Source organism: Triticum aestivum, chromosome 5B, assembly GCF_018294505.1.
Source record: "Triticum aestivum cultivar Chinese Spring chromosome 5B, IWGSC CS RefSeq v2.1, whole genome shotgun sequence".
Classification (NCBI taxonomy): Eukaryota; Viridiplantae; Streptophyta; class Magnoliopsida; order Poales; family Poaceae; genus Triticum; species Triticum aestivum.
Window position 1 is genome coordinate 430919662 of NC_057807.1, and position 23906 is coordinate 430943567.

General features: G+C 42.8%; 2 protein-coding genes across 2 annotated transcripts; both read left to right on the top strand.

Moving 5' to 3' along the window:
- Nucleotides 1-10816: 10816 nt before the first annotated feature.
- LOC123112271 (queuine tRNA-ribosyltransferase catalytic subunit 1) lies at nucleotides 10817-17306 on the top strand. The gene is made up of 16 exons (XM_044533220.1): nucleotides 10817-11023; nucleotides 11156-11207; nucleotides 12047-12140; nucleotides 12603-12781; nucleotides 13269-13319; nucleotides 14054-14110; nucleotides 14240-14360; nucleotides 14575-14641; nucleotides 14740-14781; nucleotides 14985-15090; nucleotides 15230-15340; nucleotides 15869-15940; nucleotides 16034-16135; nucleotides 16217-16263; nucleotides 16353-16380; nucleotides 16563-17306. Exons 2-16 carry the CDS (start codon nucleotides 11190-11192, stop codon nucleotides 16719-16721), a joined length of 1254 nt encoding a protein of 417 aa, XP_044389155.1. The 5' UTR covers nucleotides 10817-11023; nucleotides 11156-11189; the 3' UTR covers nucleotides 16722-17306.
- An 805-nt stretch (nucleotides 17307-18111) lies between these two features.
- LOC123112272 (dicarboxylate transporter 2.1, chloroplastic) lies at nucleotides 18112-22547 on the top strand. Its single transcript, XM_044533221.1, has 4 exons — nucleotides 18112-18967; nucleotides 20276-20589; nucleotides 21442-21890; nucleotides 22142-22547. The coding sequence occupies exons 1-4, from the start codon at nucleotides 18194-18196 to the stop codon at nucleotides 22255-22257; spliced, it is 1653 nt and encodes a 550-aa protein (XP_044389156.1). The 5' UTR covers nucleotides 18112-18193; the 3' UTR covers nucleotides 22258-22547.
- The last annotated feature ends 1359 nt before the right edge of the window (nucleotides 22548-23906 follow it).

Below are 23906 nucleotides of genomic sequence, written 5' to 3' on the forward strand. Positions count from 1 at the left end.
TCTCCCTCAACTACAAGGGAAGGTAAGGAACTGACATTTAGCTCTGCACTTGATTCACCTTCTGCTTTGAGTAAACTTGCGACACCTACACCTGCTATTGATTCTGATATGTCGCATGTTATTGATGATGGCAGTTCTGCTACACAAGATGCTTATGATGATACTACTTCTCTACTTGATAATACTGTACCACTAGGTGAATTTCTTGATAAACAACTCGTAGGGTTAGAGAGAATGAAATTATTGAAACTCATGATATTATTGAAACTAAATATTATGATTCTCCCCATAGATATGAACTTCTTGTTGTACCTAGGGGTTATATTATGGGTGAAGAAACTTCTAGAGACTTTTTTGCTTGTAATGATAGAGATGATCTCAAGAAACTGTTAGCTAAGCTAAAAGAAAAATCTTTGAATGCTAGAATGCAATATGATCCTAAGTTTGATACTTCACCTATCTTTGTTACTGATAAGGATTATGAATTCTCTGTCGATCCTGAGTTAATTACTTTGGTTGAATCTGATCCTTTCTATGGTTATGAATCTGAAACTGTTGTGGCACATCTTACTAAATTGAATGATATAGCCACCCTATTTGCTCATGAGGAAAAAATTCGCTATTACTATATTCTTACATTGTTTCCTCTCTCGTGAAAGGGTGATGGTAAGTTATGGTTTAATTCTCTTGCTCCTGGTTGTGCGCGTAGTCCCCAGGATATGATTTACTACTTCTCTGAAAAATATTTCCCTGCTCATTAGAAACAAGCTGCTTTAAAGGAAATATTTAACTTTGTGCAATCTAAAGAAGAGAGTCTCCCACAAGCTTGGGGGAGGCTTCTCCAATTACTTAATGCTTTGCCCAATCATCCTCTCAAGAAAAATGAAATACTTGATATCTTGTATAATGGACTAACCGATGCTTTTAGAGACCACCCGGATAGTTGTGCTGGTCGTATTTTCAGGGAACAAACTGTTGAGCAAGCTGAATTGCTATTGAATAATATATTGAGTAATGATAATGACTGGACACTTCCTGAACCAACTCCTAAGCCAACTCCGAAGAAAAGAGGTATTCTATTTCTTAGTCATGAAGATATGCAAGAGGCAAAGAAATCTATGGAAGAAAGAGGTATTAAAGCTGAAGATGTTAAGAATCTACCGCCTATTGAAGAAATACATGGTCTTGATAACCCGACATAGGTAGTAGAGGTAAACTCTCTTTATAGATTTGATGAAGGTGATATTCCTCATAATAAGTCTGCTAGTCAATGCTTAGATGAGTTTGATAATTTTATTGTTAAACAAGAAAATTTCAATGTTTATGTTAGTAAACAATTGAAACGTAATGCTCACATGATTGATTGTTTGGGTGATTATATGAGTAGAACTATTAATGATCTTAAGCTTATTAGTAAGCATGCTTCCATGGTTAAAACTCAAGTAGAACAAGTACTTAAGGCACAAGATGATTTGCTCAATGTGTTGAATAGTAAGAATAATGATAATGTTGTTAAAGTTATGAGTAGAGGTAGTAAGATGACTCATGAGCCTTTGTATCCTGAGGGCCATCCTAAGAGAGTTGAGCAAGATTATCAGAGAATTAATACTGGTGCACCTAGTCCAGTAATAAAAATAAAAAAGAAAACTGATAGGACTTTGCATGCTTCTAGTAAACCTGTTGTAGACACACATGAGAATCCCAATGATATTTCTATTTCTGATGCTGAGACACAATCTAGTGATGAATATGAACCTAGTGATAATGTTAATGATGATGTTCAACCTATTAATGATAATGATGTAGAGATAGAACCAGCTGTTGATCTTGATAACCCACAATCAAAGAATCAACGTTATGATAAGAGAGACTTCATTGCTAGGAAACATGGTAAGGAAAGAGAACCATGGGTTCAGAAACCCATGCCCTTTCCTCCTAAGCCATCCAAGAAAAAGGATGATGAGGATTTTGAGCGCTTTGCTGAAATGATTAGACCTATCTTTTTGCGTATGCGTTTGACTGATATGCTGAAAATGCCTCCTTATGCTAAGTATATGAAGGATATTGTTACTAATAAAAAGATACCGGAAGCTGAAATTTCCACCATGCTTGCTAATTATACTTTTAAGGGTGGAATACCAAAGAAATTAGGAGATCCAGGAGTACCTACTATACCATGCTCCATTTAAAGAAACTATGTTAAAACTGCTTTATGTGATCTAGGAGCCGGTGTTAGTGTTATGCCTTTCACTTTATATCGTAGACTTGAATTGAATAAGTTGACACCTACTGAAATCTCTTTGCAAATGACTGATAAATCAACTGCTATACCCATCGGTATTTGTGAGGATGTGCCTGTTGTGGTTGCAAACATTACTATCTTAACAGACTTTGTTATTCTTGATATTCCCAAGGACGACAGTATGTCGATCATCCTTGGTATACCCTTTTTGCATACTGCAGGGGCTGTTATTGATTGCAACAAAGGCAATGTCACTTTTCATGTTAATGGTAATGAGCATATGACACACTTTCCAAAGAAACAACCTCAAGTTCATAGTATCAATTATATTGGAAAAAATTCAACTATTACTATTGGAGTTTTGAATTTCCTCTTCCTACTGTCAAAAAGAAATATGATATTCTTATCGTTGGGGACATGCATATCCTTGTTGAGGTAACCTAGTGTTATTCAAAAGTTCTCCGGTTTCATGTCATTCAGAAGAAGTTTGTTAATAAGACTTGATCAACCTTGTTAATGGATTCCTTTTGATGATCATGAGATGGATGAATTTAGAAAGCACAACTTTTTGTACCTACTTTTTACTTTCTGTTATTTAGAATAAATAAAGCAAAAATAGTATTTTCTGTCTGTTTTCTGAATTATCCGTGCAATAAAAAAATGTCTCGAAAATGAAAGTTCTCCAAATGCCCTAAAAATTTAGTATGATTTTTTATAGAATATTGAAAATTTCTGGCACTAAGAACACACCAGGGGGCTTCACCAGTGGGCCACAAGGTTGGAGGGTGCTCCCTACCCCCCCTGGGCGCGCCCCCTGCCTTGTGGGTCCCATGTGGGTCCCCCTCACTTATTCCAGCATCCATCCACTTCGTCTTCTTCCAGAAAAAAATCATCCTGTAGCTCAAACACGTGTTCTTGCTCATCTTGCTGCCATTTTCGATCTCCTTGTGCAAAGCTCCATTTGCAAAACTGCTTTGGGGATTGTTCTTCGATATGTGACTCCTCCAATGGTCCAATTAGTTTTCGTTCTAGTGCTTTGCTTATTGCAAATTTTTGCTGCTGTGGTGACCTTGTTCTTGAGCTTGCATGTCAAATTTATATGGTCCAAAGTACTTTTGATGCATGATTTAGCCTCTAGACACTTGTAGGAGTAGTTGCTATCAATCTTGTTGAGTTTGCTTCACTTTTATTTTGAGTCACTAAAAATTTTAGAAATTTTTCAGAGAAAGAAAATGATGAGGAGATTGTTGAGTGGCTCCTCGAGCCAGGGTTCGAAGGGAAAATAAAATGAAGAGAAGGAAAAGCCCAAGTACAACCTTCCTCGCACCACGGAGATTCGACCGTGTGAATGGCCATGTGATGCATTCTTGGAGGCGGCCGAAATTTATGAGGATTTTTATTATTCGGCTGGGAATGCAGGCATCACCGACTTTCTCCATGATAAGTGTGATCAGTACCTCCTACTCACTAATACTTTCATACAAAATTTTCACTTTCATGCTAGGAGATCACCACCCATGGTAGAATTTCACTTATATGATGAGCATAAGGAGATGACGCTTTATGACTTTTGTGAGGTTTGCAAATTACCTTATGAAGGTAGTGTCGATGAGCCACGTCCTAGAGATGTGGAAGATTTTATGGATGGAGTTACCATTGGGGAAAGGAGAAAGGTGTCGGAAGTGAGAGTGTCTAGTTTACATTTCCCTGTTTTGCGCTACTACTCATTATTTGCGGGGAGATGTTTAATTGGTCGCGGGGAGAGTGGAGGCCTTGGTGCTCCTGACCTTGCTATTTTGCGCCATGCTTTACTTCGTGATAAAACTTTTAGTTTGGGCGCTATGTTTGCTCGGCGGTTGAATTTAAACAGTTTGAAGTGGCCTATTTTCGGAGGTATTTATGCCTCCTGTCTTGCTAGATGCTTTGAGATACCCATTAGGCACAATGAAAAAGAGGATAAGCTGCTACCCACTATATACTTAGATTGTGACAGTATGGTAGCACATGATTTTATTAAGAAAGACGATGACAAGAGACTCATCTATAACCTGGTATTTAGCGAAAAGACTTGTTAGATTATTACCTTGCCTGCACCTTCTTTGTTTGATATTCATTCAGGCAGGTACCTCATCATGCCCGCAGACATTTATGCATACTGGGAGGGGACGTGATCCCCAGTTCCTAAGCCAGAGCATCACCTGACCCATATCAGGAGTCTATTTATCAGTGGGAGCCACAGGAGCTCGCTAACCAGTGGAACCCCCAGGATCCTCCTTAGTACACCGGAGAGGGCCACTTTGATCCATGGGCCTAAGTTTGGGGAGTATGTATTTCTCACCGACATTATATTCATGTTCACACACTCATTTCAGTTGTCGGTGTTCATACTTTTTCATTGTATTATCCATGCTATTTTATTTTCTTCTTCCCGCTTTGTTCTTGTGTGTTTGAAAAACTTGAAGAAAAAACAAAAAGAAAATTAGTTGTAGTTTACCTTTAGTTACTTTCCATGTTTATTTAGTTGTAGTATTGAAAGAAAACCCAAGAAGATTTCTCACTCTTCTTTTGCTTGTTGGGAGCTTTCCCGTGTAAATAGTTTTTCTCGTTCTTGTTTTACTTTTCTTCAGAAAAAAAACTCCAAAAAATTTTAGTGTTTTTCTTTGAAATTCTTTTCATTTCTATGGGGGTCGAGAGGAGAATACCACGATGAAAATGCTGAGTGGCTCTCATATGCATTATTGTTGATCTAACAAAGAGCCCAAATTACCTTGTCTTCTCCTTTGAATAAATGATTGCAGATTCCAGCTTAGTCCAATGCACGTGCACTATTATTATTATCCACACCGTTCGATCGTGCAAGTGAAAGACAATAATGATGATATATGATAAAATGATTGAGATGAGGAAAAGCTGGTATGAACTCGACCTATCTTGTTTTTATAAATATGATTAGTTCATCATTCTTGATTCAGCCCATTATGAATGTAATATGTTTGCAATGACAATTAGAGATTATAGTTACTCATGCCATGCTTAATTAGCTAGGAGTTTATAATGGTTTACGTTGCGTGCCGACATGCTTTTAAAATGGTTGTGATGTAGTATGATAGGATGGTATCCTCCTTTGAATGATTCGAGTGGCTTGACTTGGCACATGTTCACACATGTAGTTGAAACAAAATCAACATAGCCTCCACGATATTTATGTTCATGGTGATTTATATCCTACTCATGCTTGCACTCAATGTTGGTTCATCTCAATGCATGTTCATGACTGTTGTCGCTCTCTAGTTGGTCGCTCCTCAATCTTTTGCTAGCCGTCACCTGTACTAAGCGGGAATACTGCTTGTGCATCCACTTCCATAAACCCAAAGTTGTTCCATATGAGTCCACCATACCTACCTATATGCGGTATTTACCTGCCGTCCCAAGTAAACTAGCATGTGCCAAACTCTAAACCTTCAAATAATAATCTGTTTTTGCCCGAATCGCTCATATAGAGACTATGGGTTGTTAGTATCTTCCATGCTAGGTGGGTTATTCTCACATGAGTGAACTCCGCTCATCATTCACGAGAGAATGGCCGGTAAATGGGATGCCCAGTTCCATGCTCAAATCAAATCAAAATATAATTGCAAACAAAACTCCCCTAGGAATGTTGTTAGTTGGACGGTACCCTTTGTTTTGGACTAGCCGAAATGTGCTTGTTAGTGGTGGGGGAGTATAAACTTTACCATTTCGTTTGGAACCGCCTATAATGTATCTAGTATGGAAGATACCGAGATCTCTTGGTTGTTATGTTGACAATGAAAGCATACCGCTCAAAATATTATTCATCTCTGTTTTAAAACTCGACCTCTGGCACCTCTGCAAATCCCTGCTTCCCTCTGCGAAGGGCCTATCTATTTAGTTTTATTGCTGAGTCATCATCCTCTTATAAAAAGCACCAGTTAGAGAGCACCACTGTCATTTGTATGCTTTGCTATTAGTCAATATTGAGTATGACTGGATCTATTTTGCCATGAATTACAATGTCTAGTCAGTCCTTGATCTTCAGGGGTGCTCTGCATTTATGTTTTGCGGTCTCGGAAAGGGCTAGCGAGATACCATCTTGTTATATCATATCATGATTGTTTTGAAAAAGTGTTGTCATCCGAGATTCATTATTATTGCTCACTAGTTGATTATGCTATTGATATGAGTGAATGTGAGACCTAAATGTTATTGTGAATATGGTTAGTTCATAATCTTTGCTGAAAACCTGAATGCTGCCTTTACATATTCGCAACAACAAGATCAAACCAAGTTTGTAAAAGTTTTTCTTTATCACTTTCAGTTTGTCAACTAAATTGCTTGAGGACAAGCAATGGGTTAAGCTTGGGGGAGTTGATACGTCTCCATCGCATCTACTTTTCCAAACTCTTCTACCCTTGTTTCTGGACTCTAATTTGCATGATTTGAATGGAACTAACCCGTACTGACGTTGTTTTCAGCAGAATTGCCATGATGTTATTTTTGTGCAGAAACAAAAGTTCTCGGAATGACCTGAAACTTCACGGAGAATATTTTTTGAATTAATAAAAAATATTGGTGAAAGAATCAACCGAGAGGGACCCACCTATTGTCCACAAGGGTGGGGGCGCGCCCTATCCGCCCATGGATGTGCCCCCTGGCTTGTGGGTCCCACGAAGCTCCACTGACTCAACTCCAACTCCATATATTCACGTTCAGGGAGAAAAAATCAGAGAGAAGGATTCATCGCGTTTTATGATACGGAGCCGCCGCCACCTCATGTTCTTCCTCGGGAGGGCAAATCCGGGGTCTATTTTGGGCTCCGGAGAGGGGAAATCGTCGCCATCATCATCATCAACCATCCTCCATCACCAATTTCATGATGCTCACCGTCGTGCGTGAGTAATCCCATCGTAGGCTTGCTGGATGGTGATTGGTTGGATGAGATCTGACATGTAATCGAGTTAGTTTTGTTAGGGTTTGATCCCTAGTATCCACTATGTTCTAAGATTGATGTTGCTATGACTTTGCTATGCCTAATGCTTGTCACTAGGGCCCGAGTGCCATGATTTCAGATCTGAACCTATTGTGTTTTCATGAATATATTTGTGTTCTTGATCCTATCTTGCAAGTTATAGTCACCTACTATGTGTTATGATCCGGCAACCCTAGAGTGACAATAGTCGGGACACTTCCCAGTGATGACCGTAGTTTGAGGAGTTAATGTATTCACTAAGTGCTAATGCTTTGGTTTGTTTCTCTATTAAAAGGAGGCCTTAATATCCCTTAGTTTCCATTAGGACCCCGCTGCCACGGGAGGGTAGGACAAAAGATGTCATGCATGTTCTTTTCCATAAGCACTTATGATTATATTCGGAATACATGCCTACATTATATTGATGAATTGGAGCTAGTTCTGTGTCACCCTAGGTTATAACTGTTGCATGATGAATGACATCTGACATAATTATCCATCATTGATCCATTGCCTACGAGTTCGTTTCATATTGATCTTTGCTAAGTTACTTCTCTGTTTCCACTGTTATGATTGCTACAAAACTGCTACTGTTACTGTTTCCACCGTTACCGTTACTTCCATACTACTTTGCTACTAATTTTTTTTGCTGCAGATATTAAGTCTTTCAAGTGTTTTTGAATTGACAACTCGGCTGCTAATACTCGAGAATATTTTTTGGCTCCCCTTGTGTCGAATCAATAAATTTGGGTTGAATACTCTACCTTCGAAAACTGTTGCGATCCCCTATACTTGTGGGTTATCACTGAGGGTAAGTGATTCTTTGTCCTGAAAGAAACACAATGACATAGAGCGTTCAGGTTCAGTGAAGAATGCGTTCAGTGAAGAATTGAGCCTAGTTTTCAGAGTGATTAAGAAGAAATTTCTTTTTCTTTGCATTTTAGGTCCGATTATGATGCTCTTGTGAAGTGCCTGTGCACATTTTAGGTTCAGGTTCTGTCAATTTTTTTACATGGAGCGTTCAGGTTCAGTGAAGAACACATTTGTTGTTTTAAGAGGATAATTATATCGGACATGATTTAATTTTCTGTTAGCATGGTCTTTCTAAATGACACAGTTGTGGCCAAGGATAACTACATAATATGTCCACATCAGGGATGTCGTGATCTTTGTCTCTGTCGATCTCTGTTGTGGCCACTCGATCTCTGTCATGGCCACTCGATCTCTATCTCTGTTGTGGAGAGAGAGAGATCTATTCTATCAAGTACCTATGCACGTAGCTGTACTTCTTGAGCTTGCGTTGGTTTTTCCCTTGAAGAGGAAAGGGTGATGCAGCAAAGTAGAGATAAGTATTTCCCTCGGTTTGAGAACCAAGGTATCAATCCAGTAGGAGACAACGCACAAATCACCAATACCTGCACAAACAATCAAACAACTTGCACCCAACGCGATAAAGGGGTTGTCAACCCCTTCACGGTTACTTACAAAAGTGAGATCTGATAGAGATAGATAAACGATAAAGTAAATATTTTTGATATTTTTAGTTTATAGATTGGAAAGTAAAAGATTGCAAAATAGTAGATCGGAAACTTATATGATGGAAAATAGATCCGGGGGCCATAGGTTTCACTAGAGACTTCTCTCAAGATATCAAATAATACGGTGGATGAACAAATTACTATCGAGCAATTGACAGAAAAGCGCAAAGTTATGACGATATACAAGGCAATGATTATGAAATATAGGCATCATGTCCGTATCAAGTAGACCGAAATGATTTTGCATCTATTATATTACTCCACACATCGACCGACTCCTGCCTGCATCTAGAGTATTAAGTTCATGAAGAACAGAGTAATGCATTAAGTAAGATGACATGATGTAGAGGAATAAACTCAAGCAATATAATGTAAACCCATCTTTTTATCCTCGATAGCAACAATACAATATGTGCCTTGCTGCCCCTAGTGTCACTGGGAAATGACACCGCAAGATTGAACCCAAAGTTAAGCACTTCTCCCATTGCAAGAAAAATCAATCTAGTTGGCCAAACCAAACCGATAGTTCGAAGAGAATTACAAAGATACCAAACCATGCATAAAAAATTCAGAGAAGATTCAAATAATATTCATAGATAAGCTGATCATAAATCTACAATTCATCGGATCTCGACAAACACACCGCAAAAAAAGATTATATCTGATAAATCTCCAAGAACATCGAGGAGAACATGGTATTGAGAATCAAAGAGAGAGAAGAAGCCATCTAGCTACTAGCTATGGACCCGTAGGTCTGTGGTAAATTACTCATGCTTTATCAGAAGGACAATAGAGTTGATGTATAAGCCCTCTGTGATCGAATTCTCCTCTGGCAGGATGCCGGAAACGGCCCCTAAATGGGATCTCACGGGTACAGAAGGTTGCGGTGCCGGAAAAGTGTTTTCGTGGATACTTCTGGTGGTTTGGGAATATATGTGAATATATAGGCGAAGGAATTAGGTCAGGGGAGTCACGGGGGAGGGGGGACACAAGGCAGGGGAGCACGCCCTACCCCCCTGGGCGCGCCCTTCACCCTTGTGGCCGCCTCGTGGATCTTCCGACTTGATCCCCAAGTCTTTGGGGGTGTCTTCTGGTCCAAGAAAAATCATCACGAATATTTTATTCAGTTTGGTACTTCTTTTCTGTGAAACTCAAAAAACAAGGAAAAACTGAAACTGGCACTGGGCTCTAGGTTAATAGGTTAGTCTCAAAAATAATATAAAATAGCATACTAATGCATATAAAACATCTAAAATAGATAATATAATAGCATGGAACAATAAAAAATTATAGATACGTTGAAGACGTATCATTAGCTACAGTTGCTACATGGTCGACTGCCACACATTGGGGACGAGCTCAGAGAGGCGTTGGTAAAGCTCGGAGATCTGCAGGCGTTGGTAGATGAGCAACAGCGAGGGAGCGGCGTACCACATCTGCTTGCGTTGGAATGGAGGAAGGCCGTTGCAGATCGAGTCGCCGCGCTCCAGATCAGCCGCCGGAGAATAAAAATGAGATATCGGCGACGGAGCCAATGGAGAGGCGGCGATGACTCGGGCGAGGGAGAGGCGCCAGCGACGCAGACGAGGCAGAGGCACAGGCGGCGCAGGCTAGGGAGAGGCGTCGGCGACGCAGACGAGGCAGAGGCGCTGGCGACGCAAGCTAGGGAGAGCGAGCGGGTGAATGAGCGAGAGAGTGGACGAGAGCGAGAGGTGGGAGGGTAGTTTAGGAAACAACAAAAAAATTGTACGTGACAAACTTTGTACTAGAAACCCCAACGACAAATAAAACGGTACAGAGGGAGTAGCCTGTGGCAATGGCGTAGTGTTAGTTTATTTTTTTATTTAGGGCTGGGCGTAGTACCAGTGAGTGTGAATAATGGACTTCTCGATTTGAAATGACATGATCCATGAATCATGGGCTGAGTCAACCTTGGGCTGCGACGGTTGAAGCCCGAAAGCATAATCATGGGCTTTGGTGCCATAATGGCCATGGCCGAAGCCCCAAGACCTAGGACCGCTGTAATGGAGAACGGAGCCCTTCTGTAGCGACACGGCAGCGAGAACGACAGGGGTGCCCCGTGCAAAATCCCGTCCTTCTTTTTTAAACGAGTTCTAGGCTTCCGCCGGCCGCCGCCACGGAGTCTTCCCTTTCCATTTGGAAGGAGCCGAATCAGTCTAGGGCTTCCTCGCCCCCGCCGCCGGCGAGAGCAGCAGCCTCCGCAACAAGACCTACCGCCCTAACGTCTCAGCTCAGGTTAGTTTTGCCGGATTCCTCCGCCGGTTCGCGTTCGACGCTCTGTTTCGCGCCAAAAGAGAAGCACCTCCCCTCTTCTATTCGTGCCTTCGAGTTCGTCTCCTGAGCTAACTGAGAATGCTGGTGGCGCAGGTTCCGGCTTCGTTTTTCGACCTCTCCTCCATCCATGGCGCTCCGGTTCGAGGTCTGTCCAAGTTTTAATGGATAACATGTGCTTCGCTTTCTCTTCGAGATTTCATATACTGTAGTTTTGTCCGTGCCCTTTGATTCCTGAGATTGAGATGAGAAGCGACACCGGCGGTTTCTTTGTTCGGTCTGCGCAAAGTGGAGTTTAGCTGACGAAGTTTGTGGTGACGAAGTAGATAAGATTGTACCGCTTCCGTACTCTAGCTGATAAATCAATATATGACGTTTGGATGCGATGCAATGTCGTGTTCTAATAAATATATTGGTTCAGATTATTTTCTGCAACTACAGACTCCCAATTAGGCTTATACTGTTTTATTTTAACACCGAATCATTATTGGCTACTAGTAGTAGTACAGTGGTACTCCTACTGACCAGTACTACATCAGAGTTAATGCACCTACTGCCCTAGGCACGTGTTTTTCAGAGTTACATATTGTCTTTACCTGGTACGGTATTTGGTGCCTTTCTTAAGGTAAAACCTTCATGTTTTCTTTCTTTATTAATCTTCAGAGGCGATGCGGTAGGCTTATAGTGGTCCATACCTCCATATAATAAGAAAAAGAATAGGGAAATAGTTTGAGAAGTGGTTCCACGTGGCACATGCTCTCAGAATGATACAGAGAGATGGTGCAGTGGTAGTGGCACCACTGTCAGATCATATTGCAGCCTGCCTCTGTCAAACCTCATGACCTCTGTTGGACAAAATCATGGAGGGTGGCTAATTGAACCTAAGTTCTAGCAATCAGGAACATAAATATCAAAGTTTGTTTAAAGATGAAGCATTGACCATAAAGATGAATCTGGAGTGAAAATTATTTTGTTTTCTGCTTGCAGGTGTTAGGAAGATTTAATCGTGCTCGCGCAGCTCGGTTAACTCTGCCACACTTTACTTGTCAAACGCCACTTTTTATGCCTGTTGGTACCCAAGGTATTATATTTTTGGATCTCGTACCATTTCTCTGCCATATGCTAGTTCAGTCTGAAATGCAGCCTCTTCTTGTGTAACATATGAACTTACTGTTTTTTTGTACTGTATAACTGAGTTCATACGAGCAATTAGAGGTGACTTGAATGGATAATGTCGGATTTATACATGTGCTGATGAATAATGTTCTAGCATTGTCTTATTCATGGAAATCAGAAATTCTTAGTTTCTACAGTATGTCTTAACTCTCCAATCTTCACTAAAGCAAATATCGACTTCAACAATTAGTTACTATTCTCGGCTAACCCAGCTTGGCTGTACTTGTTTCCGATTAAACTAGTTCAGTTTCATACTGTGATTAAGAGATTTTGGATGTGACACAACTTTGTCGAATGATGTGTGTGATTCTTGCATCTCACAATTATTCTGGTTTCATTCCTCTTTTTTTTTTCTTCTTTTGCCCAGGTACAATAAAAGGCTTGACTACAGACCAGTTAGAGACTATAGGTTGTCAGATTATACTTGGAAATACCTACCATCTTGAACTTCGTCCTGGCTCTCAACTTATTGATGACTTGGGTGGCCTTCACAAGTTTATGAATTGGAAAAGGGCATTGCTGACTGACTCTGGTGGTTTCCAAATGGTTGCTCCAAATCATTATTATTTATTTATCCTTTCACATTAAGTGTTGTAGTTCACTATTTGAACATGTAGAACTAACTCAGCTAAGTCAATGCTAAATAAAATGTGTCATTTCCACTGTACTTGAATCTTCCTGTACTCTACTTTAAATCGTATATGATAATTGTTGATTTCTTGCAGTTGCCTAATGATATGTGATGGCTAATATTTCTGTGTGCTTCTACCAGCAATTAGTTGCTCTGCACAACAAATCTTGTTCCACTTTCGTGCAAAATTTGAAACATGTAGTTGTTTGCTAGATATTAAATGGCATGCTGGGTTCCGTGATCATTACATAGCACCGGTTCCAGTCAAATATCCATTCAAAAGTGGAGAGCTGGTGTTTGTTGGAAGATTACCACTGACATGATCACTTATTTATCTTAGCGCCCCTTTCAATTATTTAGGTTTGCTTCTGAAATGTTACTAACTTGTCAACATGGTTTTAGGTTTCTTTGCTGCATTTGGCTGACATTACTGAGGAAGGAGTTACATTTCAGGTACCCTTTATAGTTGCCTACTATCTCATACACTCGTTCTTTGTAAACACAACTTCAAATTGGTTTCTTACTTTTGTAACATGAATATCCTATAGTCAGATTAAATTAGGGTATATATTAGGGTAGGGCACTGTTTTTGATTCTTGGTTCGTTGAAACAATGCCCATATTTGTTATCATATGGTAACAAAGTAATTAGGCAGGTTCAGGTTGTTTTAGGGCTGGCAAGTATTAAGATTTTGCTTTTTCATCATAAAGCTGAATTGTTATTATTTAAATGTCTTTCTATATAGTACCTTTTATTTTCTGAACTGTATTTTCATTTTCCCATGTAATCTTGTTATTTTCAATTGTGCAACTGTAATTTTCAATATGACATGGTGAATAGAAATTCAAGTGGTCCTGTGAGACTGATGTACAATTAACTGATGGTATTGTTAGTTGGCAGATATTGAATAATGAATAATCAAGTGTCATGTTGCTGCATTTTGTCATCGTGTGCAATGTCTAGTGCTATCCTTTTTCTAGTCCATCTACTATGTACTATGTTAATTTTCATGTTGATGCTAAAAGCAGGAAGTTTGTTTAGCTTTCTGTGTGGAAATGAATTTCCCCTGCATTTCATGATGCATTTTTACTTGTTTCTCTCGGTCCCTGGAACTTTACTGCTGCGGAGAACTGCTTTCCCTTTTGAACATTCTCTAATTTTATTATTCTTCTGTGCCCAATCTACAGTCACCTGTTGATGGGAAACCCATGCTCTTGACGCCTGAGGAATCAATCCATATTCAGGTATGTCCTTTCCTTGACAAACTTTTTTGTTGGGTCACTGTGAACTAGACTTCTGCTATAAAAAAAATCCTGATTTTACACCTTAACACTTGTGTGCCCATCCTTCACATTTCTGGGACATGAATGCAGAACAACATTGGAGCTGATATAATCATGGCTCTTGACGATGTTGTTAAGACAACAATTACCGGCCCGAGGATAGAGGAAGCTATGTATCGTACCCTTCGTTGGATTGATAGGTGCATAGCTGGTATGGTTATTAGTCTTGTGACTCTTGGCCAAATTGTATACTCATCTGGTTTTTGTAATCAACTATTTCCCATCTTCAAGTTAAAGCTCAGCATCATGTCACTCACTGCCTCTACTTATCCTATGGCTTTAAGATGTATTGAAGACCAGTTGAAACTGCGATAAGCATGGTTAATTAAAGTCTGGTATTTTTTTTCTTCCAATGTTACATGTAGCTCACAAGAAACCTGATGTTCAAAACTTATTTGGGATTGTGCAAGGAGGATTAGATCCGGTTCTGAGGTTAGTTTATATGGCTTCTTGTAGTACATGCATGAAAGGTACGCATTCATGCAATCAATGCAGTTTGATAAGTTACTTTGCAACTCTTGTAATTCCAGAGATATTTGCATGAGGGGCTTGGTTGAGCGGAACCTTCCCGGGTATGTCAGACTAAATTTTCACCCATAAATTCCATGCACAATTTTCTTATATGCAGCCAAAAGATCTTTTTCGTTTTTCCACGATCTCCAACATCTGTCACATACTTGAAAAGTTAATCCTTTTTAATATGTTTTTTGTATTTTCCACGACTCCCTGCAATTCAAGAGTTCAGTGGCTCAAACTTTGAATTTCTTGTTGCTAGATATGCCATTGGTGGTCTTGCAGGTGGTGAAGATAAAGACTCGTTTTGGCGTGTTGTTGCCCAGTGCACCGCTGGATTGCCTGAAGATAAACCACGATATGTTATGGTAAGTTATAAACTTCTCAAATTGCTCATGTTAAGCTGATTATAGATTGTGCTTGATACGATTCACCCTTGTTTCAGCTTTCAACAACGCAGCACGCAGAACTTGTTTGGTTAACGCTTGCTGTTTTTCTGATATGCAGGGTGTTGGTTATCCACTTGATATTGTAGTATGCAGTGCTTTGGGTGCAGATATGTATGACTGTGTCTATCCAACACGCACTGCTCGCTTTGGGAGCGCACTTGTGCCTGAGGTAGGAAAATTCTGTCCCTGACAGCCCTATGCAATTCAAGCTGGGTGAAGCATTTTATTCTAGCACTGATATATTTCAGTCTTTTGGCATTCAAAGAACTTATCTTACATTAGCCTGATATGGGTAAGAACAGTAACATATGCAACCATAGTCCATTCGAAATTCTGAGATCACATCCTCTGTGCTTTCCTCACTCAGCATTACTGTAGCGAACTCACATGAGAGGTGTGTCCGTGTGAGTGAATGGGAGGGGATATTGTTTCTTCTAGAAACCCCATAAGCTGGACTTGCTGATAAGCCATTTGATGGTGTTGCAATGGGGACCCTGGCATTTATGCTTGTTGGGTATACTGTCTAAATTAACTGTGCTTGTTGTAGAAGCAGGCACATTTATAGCAGGTTTAGGCTTTAAGCTTATGTTAAGATAGTCTTAATTTCTAAGTTGGTGCTAATCTAGTTTATCTACCCCTTTTAACTTTAATTCCCGTCAATGATTTATTAAACTTATTTTTTTCTGCATCATCTTAGGGTGTTCTGAAGTTGAAACAAAATGCAATGGCAACTGACGAACGGCCCATTGATCCTTCCTGTCCATGTATGGTATGGCTTCAACAACACTAGGAACAAAGTGGTAAACTGATTGATATAGTTACAATCTTTGGAGTTCTGTAACATGGTTGTCTTGTTGTTCAGGTCTGCAAAAACTATACCCGTGCATACTTGCATTGTCTGGTCACGAAAGATCCTATGGGTTCTCAACTGCTGTCATATCACAATTTATCATTTATGGCGCGGGTATCCTGTCATTTTTTTTGGCTGAGTTGTTCATTTTGAGCATAGTTGGCTATTGTTTGATCACTCTCATTTCTGTTTCAGTTAAGTAGAGATCTCCACATGTCGATTCTTGAAGGGCGATTTCCAGAGTATGTTGTCTCATTCGACATAAATCTGCCTGATTATTTAGTTAAATTGTGTGCTGTTAAATAACGAAATTCTGCTGACATGTTTGCAGATTCGTGAGAGGATTCTTGAGGGTGCAGGTTTGTTTTGCTCTGCAATCTCTGTTCTATCATATATGATTGAATAAAAAATAGCTGAGCAACAAACTGCCTCCTTATACCATCGCCACCCAATCATCTAGAGAGCTAAAACCATACTCTTGTCTTGTTATTATCTTAGTAGTTTGTGTTACCTCTAAACACTAAAATCATGATGATGGCAGTTCCCAAAGGGCGACGTGCCAAAGTGGGTTCACAATGCAATGGAGGTTGCCGGCATCGACATATCGGAGTGCTGCACCCCGACCAACTGCCAGCATGACGCAATGGAGGCTGCCGGCGTCGACATTTCGGACTTCTGCCCTCCCACCAAATGCCCCTGACGCGCAACGCTCGGGGGCATTCATTACGGATACCACGATACCGGTTGACGATAGGGAAGGGTTGTCGCGTGGAAGTGATCCCTCATAGTACTTAACATGACGCGTTTTCACGAGGTTTTTTTTTGGGGTCATAGACTGTAGGCCTGGCTCTCATCCATTGCTTCAGCATAGAATTTTCCAACAGTATGCTGAAGCTAGCCCCCCATAGGTTTTGATAGTCTCCAAGGTGTTATAGGGGGTGTTTGGTTTAGAAGTCCTAGGACTTTTTCTAGTCCCAGGGACTAATCAAAAAAGACTCTCCAGTAGAGTCTTTTTCTAGTCCCTGTAGAAAAAGTCCCTCCCGTTTGGTTTCTAGGGACTTTTTAGGGACTTTTTCTAGTCTCTGGGACTAAAAAGTCCCTGAACCAAACACCACCATAGTATCTGTCATTGATTGTTTGCAAGCTGCTGCAAATGGTTTTGCTGCAAGGACAAGTCTACGGAGAGTTGTAACAGCGTCATTATTTTATACTCACGAAAATTGTTGCTGTGACGCAGGTCATTTTGTCTCACTGATTATATTATATGGCTTCTCCAGTCTTCACACGCTCTTTTTGTCCAAACTCTGGTCTTCCTCACACTCTTTGTTGGCTTGAATGTGTATTTCGTGGAATTGTTTGCAATGTTTACTGTTTACAGGTGGTCCAGCGACGCTGCTGGTTTCGTGGAATGGAAAATGTCGCGTGGGAAATGTGTGCGATCTACAGGAAAATGACCTGGCTGGTCATCTGGATCGTCCAATTCTCGTCGGACGGCAGACGCTGCTGGCGACCAGTATCTACTGGCGCCACGTGTCGACCCCGTGCTGGCCGTCGCTTCCCGTCGAAACGGACGAGACTTGCCTGCTCCCTCTCCGTGCTCCCATCTGTGCTCCCGCGTACGTGGCTTGATTTGATTGGAAGAAAATAAGGTCCGGCCCCACCCCTGAAAATCAGGAGGGGAGATGATTAGATTAGAAAAGAAAGAGAAAATAACAGCCGTAGGATGAAGTGGGAGTACGGATGGGAGCATGGGAAGGGAGCAGGCAAGCCGGATCCGTCGAAGCGGGGGCCTCGCGGGATCCACCACCGGTGACGAGGCTGCTCAGCTCAGCCGCACCGCACAGGTGAGCACCAACACAGATTCCGGCGACTGCGACTGGTCCCCACGCCGAGCCCTAGTATCTCCCGACAAAAACGTGTGGGCGACACAGCGCTGCTCCTTCGGCCACTGCCAGGTGGGTCCATCCCGGATGCCCAGCACACGGCCTCACATGTCAGTGGGCGAAACCCGCGAGGCGTTAGTTTCGCAGATTCCGCCGTTAGTATCTAGGCTAAAAATGCTTATTTCAAAAGGCAGCCATTACAAGTCGATCTCCTGGGACTGAATTCCGAAACCACCGCCCGCCTTTGCTCCTGGACAACTCCTCCCCCGTCCTCCCGCCGCCGGCGCCGATGGAGCGCCTCCGGGTCGCTGTCTCCCACCGCCCGCCTCTGCTCCTCCCCGCCCCGAGCCATCTCCACCGACGCCAGCTCCACCTCCCCGCCCCGCTCGCATCCCGCCCCCTCTCTTCGCGGCACCGCCTGCTCTCCCCCGCCCCTCGCCGCCACGCCCGGCACCTCCTCGCCTCCCAAACGCCCAGCCCCGAATCCGGCCCCGAGCCCGACGCGGCGGCCAGCGCCGCGCCCGACGGCGCCAAGCTCGTCCCGCTCGTCGTCTCCCTGGCGGCCGGCCTCGCCGTGCGCTTCCTCGCGCCGCGGCCCGCCGAGGTGACCCTGCAGGCGTGGCAGCTGCTCTCCATCTTCCTCTCCACCATCGCGGGGCTCGTGCTGGGCCCGCTCCCCGTGGGCGCCTGGGCCTTCCTCGGCCTCACAACCGCCGTGGCCACGCGGACGCTCCCCTTCGAGACCGCCTTCTCCGCCTTCACCAACGAGGTCATCTGGCTCATCGTCATCTCCTTCTTCTTCGCGCGAGGCTTCGTCAAGACCGGCCTCGGCGACCGCATCGCCACCTACTTCATCAAGTGGCTCGGGGGCAGCACGCTGGGGCTCTCCTACGGGCTCACCGTCAGCGAGGCGTGCATCGCGCCGGCCATGCCCAGCACCACCGCCAGGGCCGGGGGCGTCTTCCTGCCTATCATCCAGTCGCTCTCGCTCTCCGCGGGCAGCGAGCCTAACGACCCGTCGTCGCGGAAGCTCGGCTCCTATCTTGTGATGACCCAGTTCCAGGTAAGTGGTGTAAATTGATTTTCATTATTCAATCGTGGTTTAAGGTTTGATGAACTTGCTGGTTGTAACTTGGTCATAGATTAGATCGATCTTACAATCCTGCCGCCGTACATTTCTAATAAATGAATGCGCCAGACTCTCAGTTGCTAATTGTCACTATACTCGAACTCTTGAAGGGTGCATTCCCCCGGCCATTTTTGTTTCAGAAAGGGTTCAGTGCAACTGTAACCTCTAATAAACCTTGATCGTTTTAACCTCTTGTGGAGCTGTGCTCTCCACAGGTTGAAGGCGGTGCAACATTTCTTTGTTACTGATTGGGAGATGTGGGGTGTTAATATGATTTTCCTAGGAGGAATTAGTGCAAGGACCTGTAATCCTGTATGCGATGCTTGCTTGGTCAGAAGTTATTTAGTGTACACCCTTCATTGCTGAAATTAAATTTGGAGCTCTAGCATGTCAGTGTGTTATTTTGTGCATTTCAGTTTCGTGATTTCTCAACAGCCTTTATAAAGGGAGTATCCTGTCGGTTGGAGGATTCTACGGCGAAACTAGAGTAGTGCATTGTTCATCTGATTCCTGACAGCATTATTCAGTAAATTGGTGAAGTTGAACTGAAGAAAACATTAACTTATCTGGAAATAACAAGTGACAAACAGTTAAACACAACAGGTAACATCGTTGAAATATGAAACCTAAACTTGGTCCATATCGAACTTTGGTGTTTACTAAGGTGAGCCACTGGGAGGTACGAATTAACCCGATCAACAGTAAGACCCAGGCCAGCCACTCTAAAACGTCTTATATTTGTTTACAGAGGGAGTAAGTATTTGTTTTACTGGATAATGATGACAACATTTCGTGCATGGACAATGATGACCATGATTTGATCATTGAGATAGGAAATTAGATGGGGATGTTAGGAAGAAAGGGTGCCTTCCATTATAAAACCAATGTCAACCATCCTAAATGGAAAGTATACTGATGATTTCTTAAAACAGTTGTACTGCAAGTTAACTATCCTAGGAAAAAAGCTACTCGACTGTGTATATTTTGCTTCTTGCTTGTATGCTATCTTAATTAAACAGAACCCAACCTATGAGTAACAGTGCGAGTGAATCAAATTTCTTCTGTGAGGTTAAAGTCGTTTATCTACTGGCCTAGACTTAATTTGTTGTAAACAACAGCTATGCTCTAGAACTTCCATGGTATGTGCAGTTTCAACTCTCATAAAGTTCATACATGATTGAATGATTAAATTCATCCAGCATTTCTTACAACATAACTATTATGCTTTTTGTTTCTTGGCAGGCAGCTTGTAACTCAAGTGCTCTCTTCCTGACTGCTGCAGCACAAAATCTGTTATGCTTGAAGCTAGCAGAGGAGCTTGGTATCATAGTTGCGAATCCATGGGTATCATGGTTCCAGGCTGCTAGTTTGCCAGCTATTGTGTCCCTGCTAGCAACACCATACTTGCTATATAAAATCTTCCCCCCTGAAATAAAGGACACACCTGAAGCCCCAGCATTAGCTGCAGAAAAGCTGAAGCTCATGGGCCCAGTGACTAAGAATGAGTGGGTTATGATTGGTACAATGATTCTTGCAGTGTCATTATGGATTTTCGGGTAAGCTTCTGTGTTAGTAATAAAGTACCCCATAATATCGACCTCAAGTATGTCATGCGGCTTGTGGTGTTTTTTGCTACCTCTGTTTCTGAATGTAAGACATTTTTGCAGTTCAAATTTAATTGCAAAAACGTCTTACATTTGGGAACAGAGGGTGTACTATGTCGTTTTCAGTTTGCACCGTTGATTGGGATTTTCATGGGTTAGTACTTCCTCTAAATTGACTACATTGATATATCAATGCAATATTCTGTTTAATTAACAGGAAATTGTTTAGAACCTTGCTTCAAAAGAAATTTTGTTTTGATAGGCGCCTACTCTAGTATGATTGGAATTAATCATATTTTATTTCAGCCTATGAATTTAAAGAAGTTCACCGGTATTGATAAAATTTTCTTCTATATATTTATAATCTTAAGCTGGAGATTACTTATTCATTGTTCAAGATGTTTGCACTGAAACAACATTTAATCTTGAGGATGAATAGAAACCAATGGGATCCTCCTTCTGATGATCTCACATTCATCTAGTCTGCCTTTGTACGCTTGTAGTGAAAACCCATATCTCAGTACCAAACCCAACTCAGTATATATCCCATCTATACTCCTAGTCCTACTTCCAGTTCCACATGTTCGTTTCAAACGCCACCTTATTCTGCACGTTTATTTTAGTCCCCTTTAGTATGTTAAGGATACCTTATGTCTGATGACCAGAACCATGAATCAGAAAGAGCATCAGAATATCATTTACAAGATATTATGCCTTGTGCCCTAAAATGCTCCGCAACTTGTCTGTATTGGACTATTGGTCATGAAGTCTCACTGCATAATCCATTTCACAATATCTGTGCAGGGATGCTATTGGTGTATCTAGTGTTGTTGCTGCAATGCTTGGGCTCTCTATTCTTCTCCTGCTTGGTGTGCTAGACTGGGATGATTGCTTGAGTGAGAAGTCAGCATGGGATACACTCTCCTGGTTCGCAGTTCTAGTTGCGATGGCCGGACAGCTCACAGACCTTGGAATTGTGTCGTGGATGTCAACTTCTGTCGCCAAGCTGCTTGAATCTTTCTCATTGAGTTGGCCTGCAGCTTTTGTTGTTCTTGAGGCCTCCTACTTCCTCATTCACTATCTATTTGCGAGTCAAACGGGGCATGTTGGAGCTCTATACTCTGCGTTTCTGGCTATGCATTTAGCAGCTGGTGTTCCTGGTGTGCTGTCCGCGCTTGCTTTGGCATTCAACACAAATCTGTTTGGCGCACTAACACACTATAGCAGTGGGCAAGCTGCGGTATATTTCGGAGGTATGCAGATTCATTTTGTTTCTTGTATTTCCAAATGAATTTCCCTGCATTTGCATGTGGCTGTAGATTGACATACAGGACGGAAAAGGCAAAAAGAAAAATATTGCAAATAGACATGTAGAATGAGAATAGCAGTTATATTGTTTTATGGTGTATCTTCTGTACATATCTATCTATATATCATGCTAAAACAGTAAGTCTGTTGATACCGATAAGCTCACGGCCAGTAACCTGTTGCTTTCCTTCCGCAGCGGGGTACCTGGAGCTTCCAGATATATTCAGGCTGGGCTTTGTAACAGCCCTGATTAATGCTTTGATATGGGGAGTTGTTGGCACCTTTTGGTGGAAATTTCTGGGGCTTTATTGACAGTAGCTGCACTGCAAGTCGACCAAATCTTTCCTTTTGGAACTCATTGAACTGTCCATGGTTCCGGAGTGATCTTCCTTTGGTGGTCTGTTGATGATAGGGAAATATAACAGATTGTCTGTGTCAAGCCTTCGGTCATTTCCTCTCCATCTTGTACAGTTCCCCGTTTTTATCTCTCGGAAATGTAGATCAGGGCTGAACAGTTTGGTGCTAAAATATGTCAATCTTGTTACAGTATTCTCTATTGTTAGAGTACTGTTCTATTTTTAAACTTTCAATTTTTACATGCATCTTTTCCTCCCAAAAATACTATTATCCGAGCGAAGAATCGAAACGCTCCAAGTAGTAATTCAGGGCAATATGTGTAAAAACAAAAACAGATGTGCAGCTAGCACCTGCAGCAAATATTAACCTGGACACGATATGAAGCGCATCTTTACCGAAGGAACAATTTCGTTGATCTTCCACCCCTGTGTTATGCACACATCCAAAATGAAATAATCACATAATTGCATCAAGCAAATGTCACAAACTGCGATGTCCATCCATGCGCGAGCTGAAGTAATTTGCGGCAAAGAAGATCCACAGCAATTTCAGTGGACCTTTCTCCAACATCTGCTGTAAAAACTACTTCATCCGTTTGTAAATAACTGTCGTCAAACAGATGTAAGAGCGTCTCCACACACACACACACACACACACACACACACACACACACACCCGCTCTCCCCCCCTCCCCTCCTCAAAGGCCCTTTTTTATAGTCGGCGCTGAAAAATCGGCCCAGTCGCGTCCCCAGAAGCCCACTTTTCGGCGGTTAGACCTGAATTTGATGCCGGCGGATCCAGGCCGAACCGGGGGCGTCGGGGGGAACTTTTTGGCGCGAAAACCCGATGGACCCGCCGAGTCAGCGACCGGCCGCGTCTCGTCTTCCTCATCACCTTGTTTTCCCGCGGAGAATCAATGTCAAGGCTGTCGCCGGTCAGCCTTCCATTGATTCCTCACAGGCGGCTATAAAAGCCGCCCCTCCCTCGCCGGTGGACGCACTCTCCTTCGACGCCCCCATCTCGCCCCTCTCTCGTCGTCGACGCCCCATCTTTTCTCTCTCTCCCCATCTATAGCCACAACCGCTGATGGGAGAGCGTTTCCTCGGCGACGGAGCGGCAGCCAACGACTTCGGCCGCCGCACCCTGCACGAGCGGGAGGCGTACCTCCTCCACGAGGCGAACTACCTGGCGCCACTTGACATGCGCGTGCCGGGGCGGTGGAGGCTCAGCGCCAGAGGCTTCATCGTCCCCCCGCAGCCCGACGCCGATCGCTTCCACGGCGAGTTCGCGTGCGTTCGGGCCTCCATGTCGGAGGAGGTGCGCGGCCGCCTAGAGTACACCGCCAACAACCATGCCAGCTGGGCGGCGTACTTCCAACGTCGCCACGAGGAGCAGGTTGCCTGCACCAACAACGCGCCGATGAGGGTGCGCCACAATGCCAATGGCCGCCGCCTGTGGTGGGGCGTCCCAGGCGGACGCTGCACTACGTCCTCGAGTACCTCGAGGGCGGCAACCAACCGCTGCTCCAGTACCCGGCGGCCCAGTGCCTGTCCCCCGCTGGAGCGGCGACGACATTTGGCTGCCGAGGCGCATGGCGGGTGGGT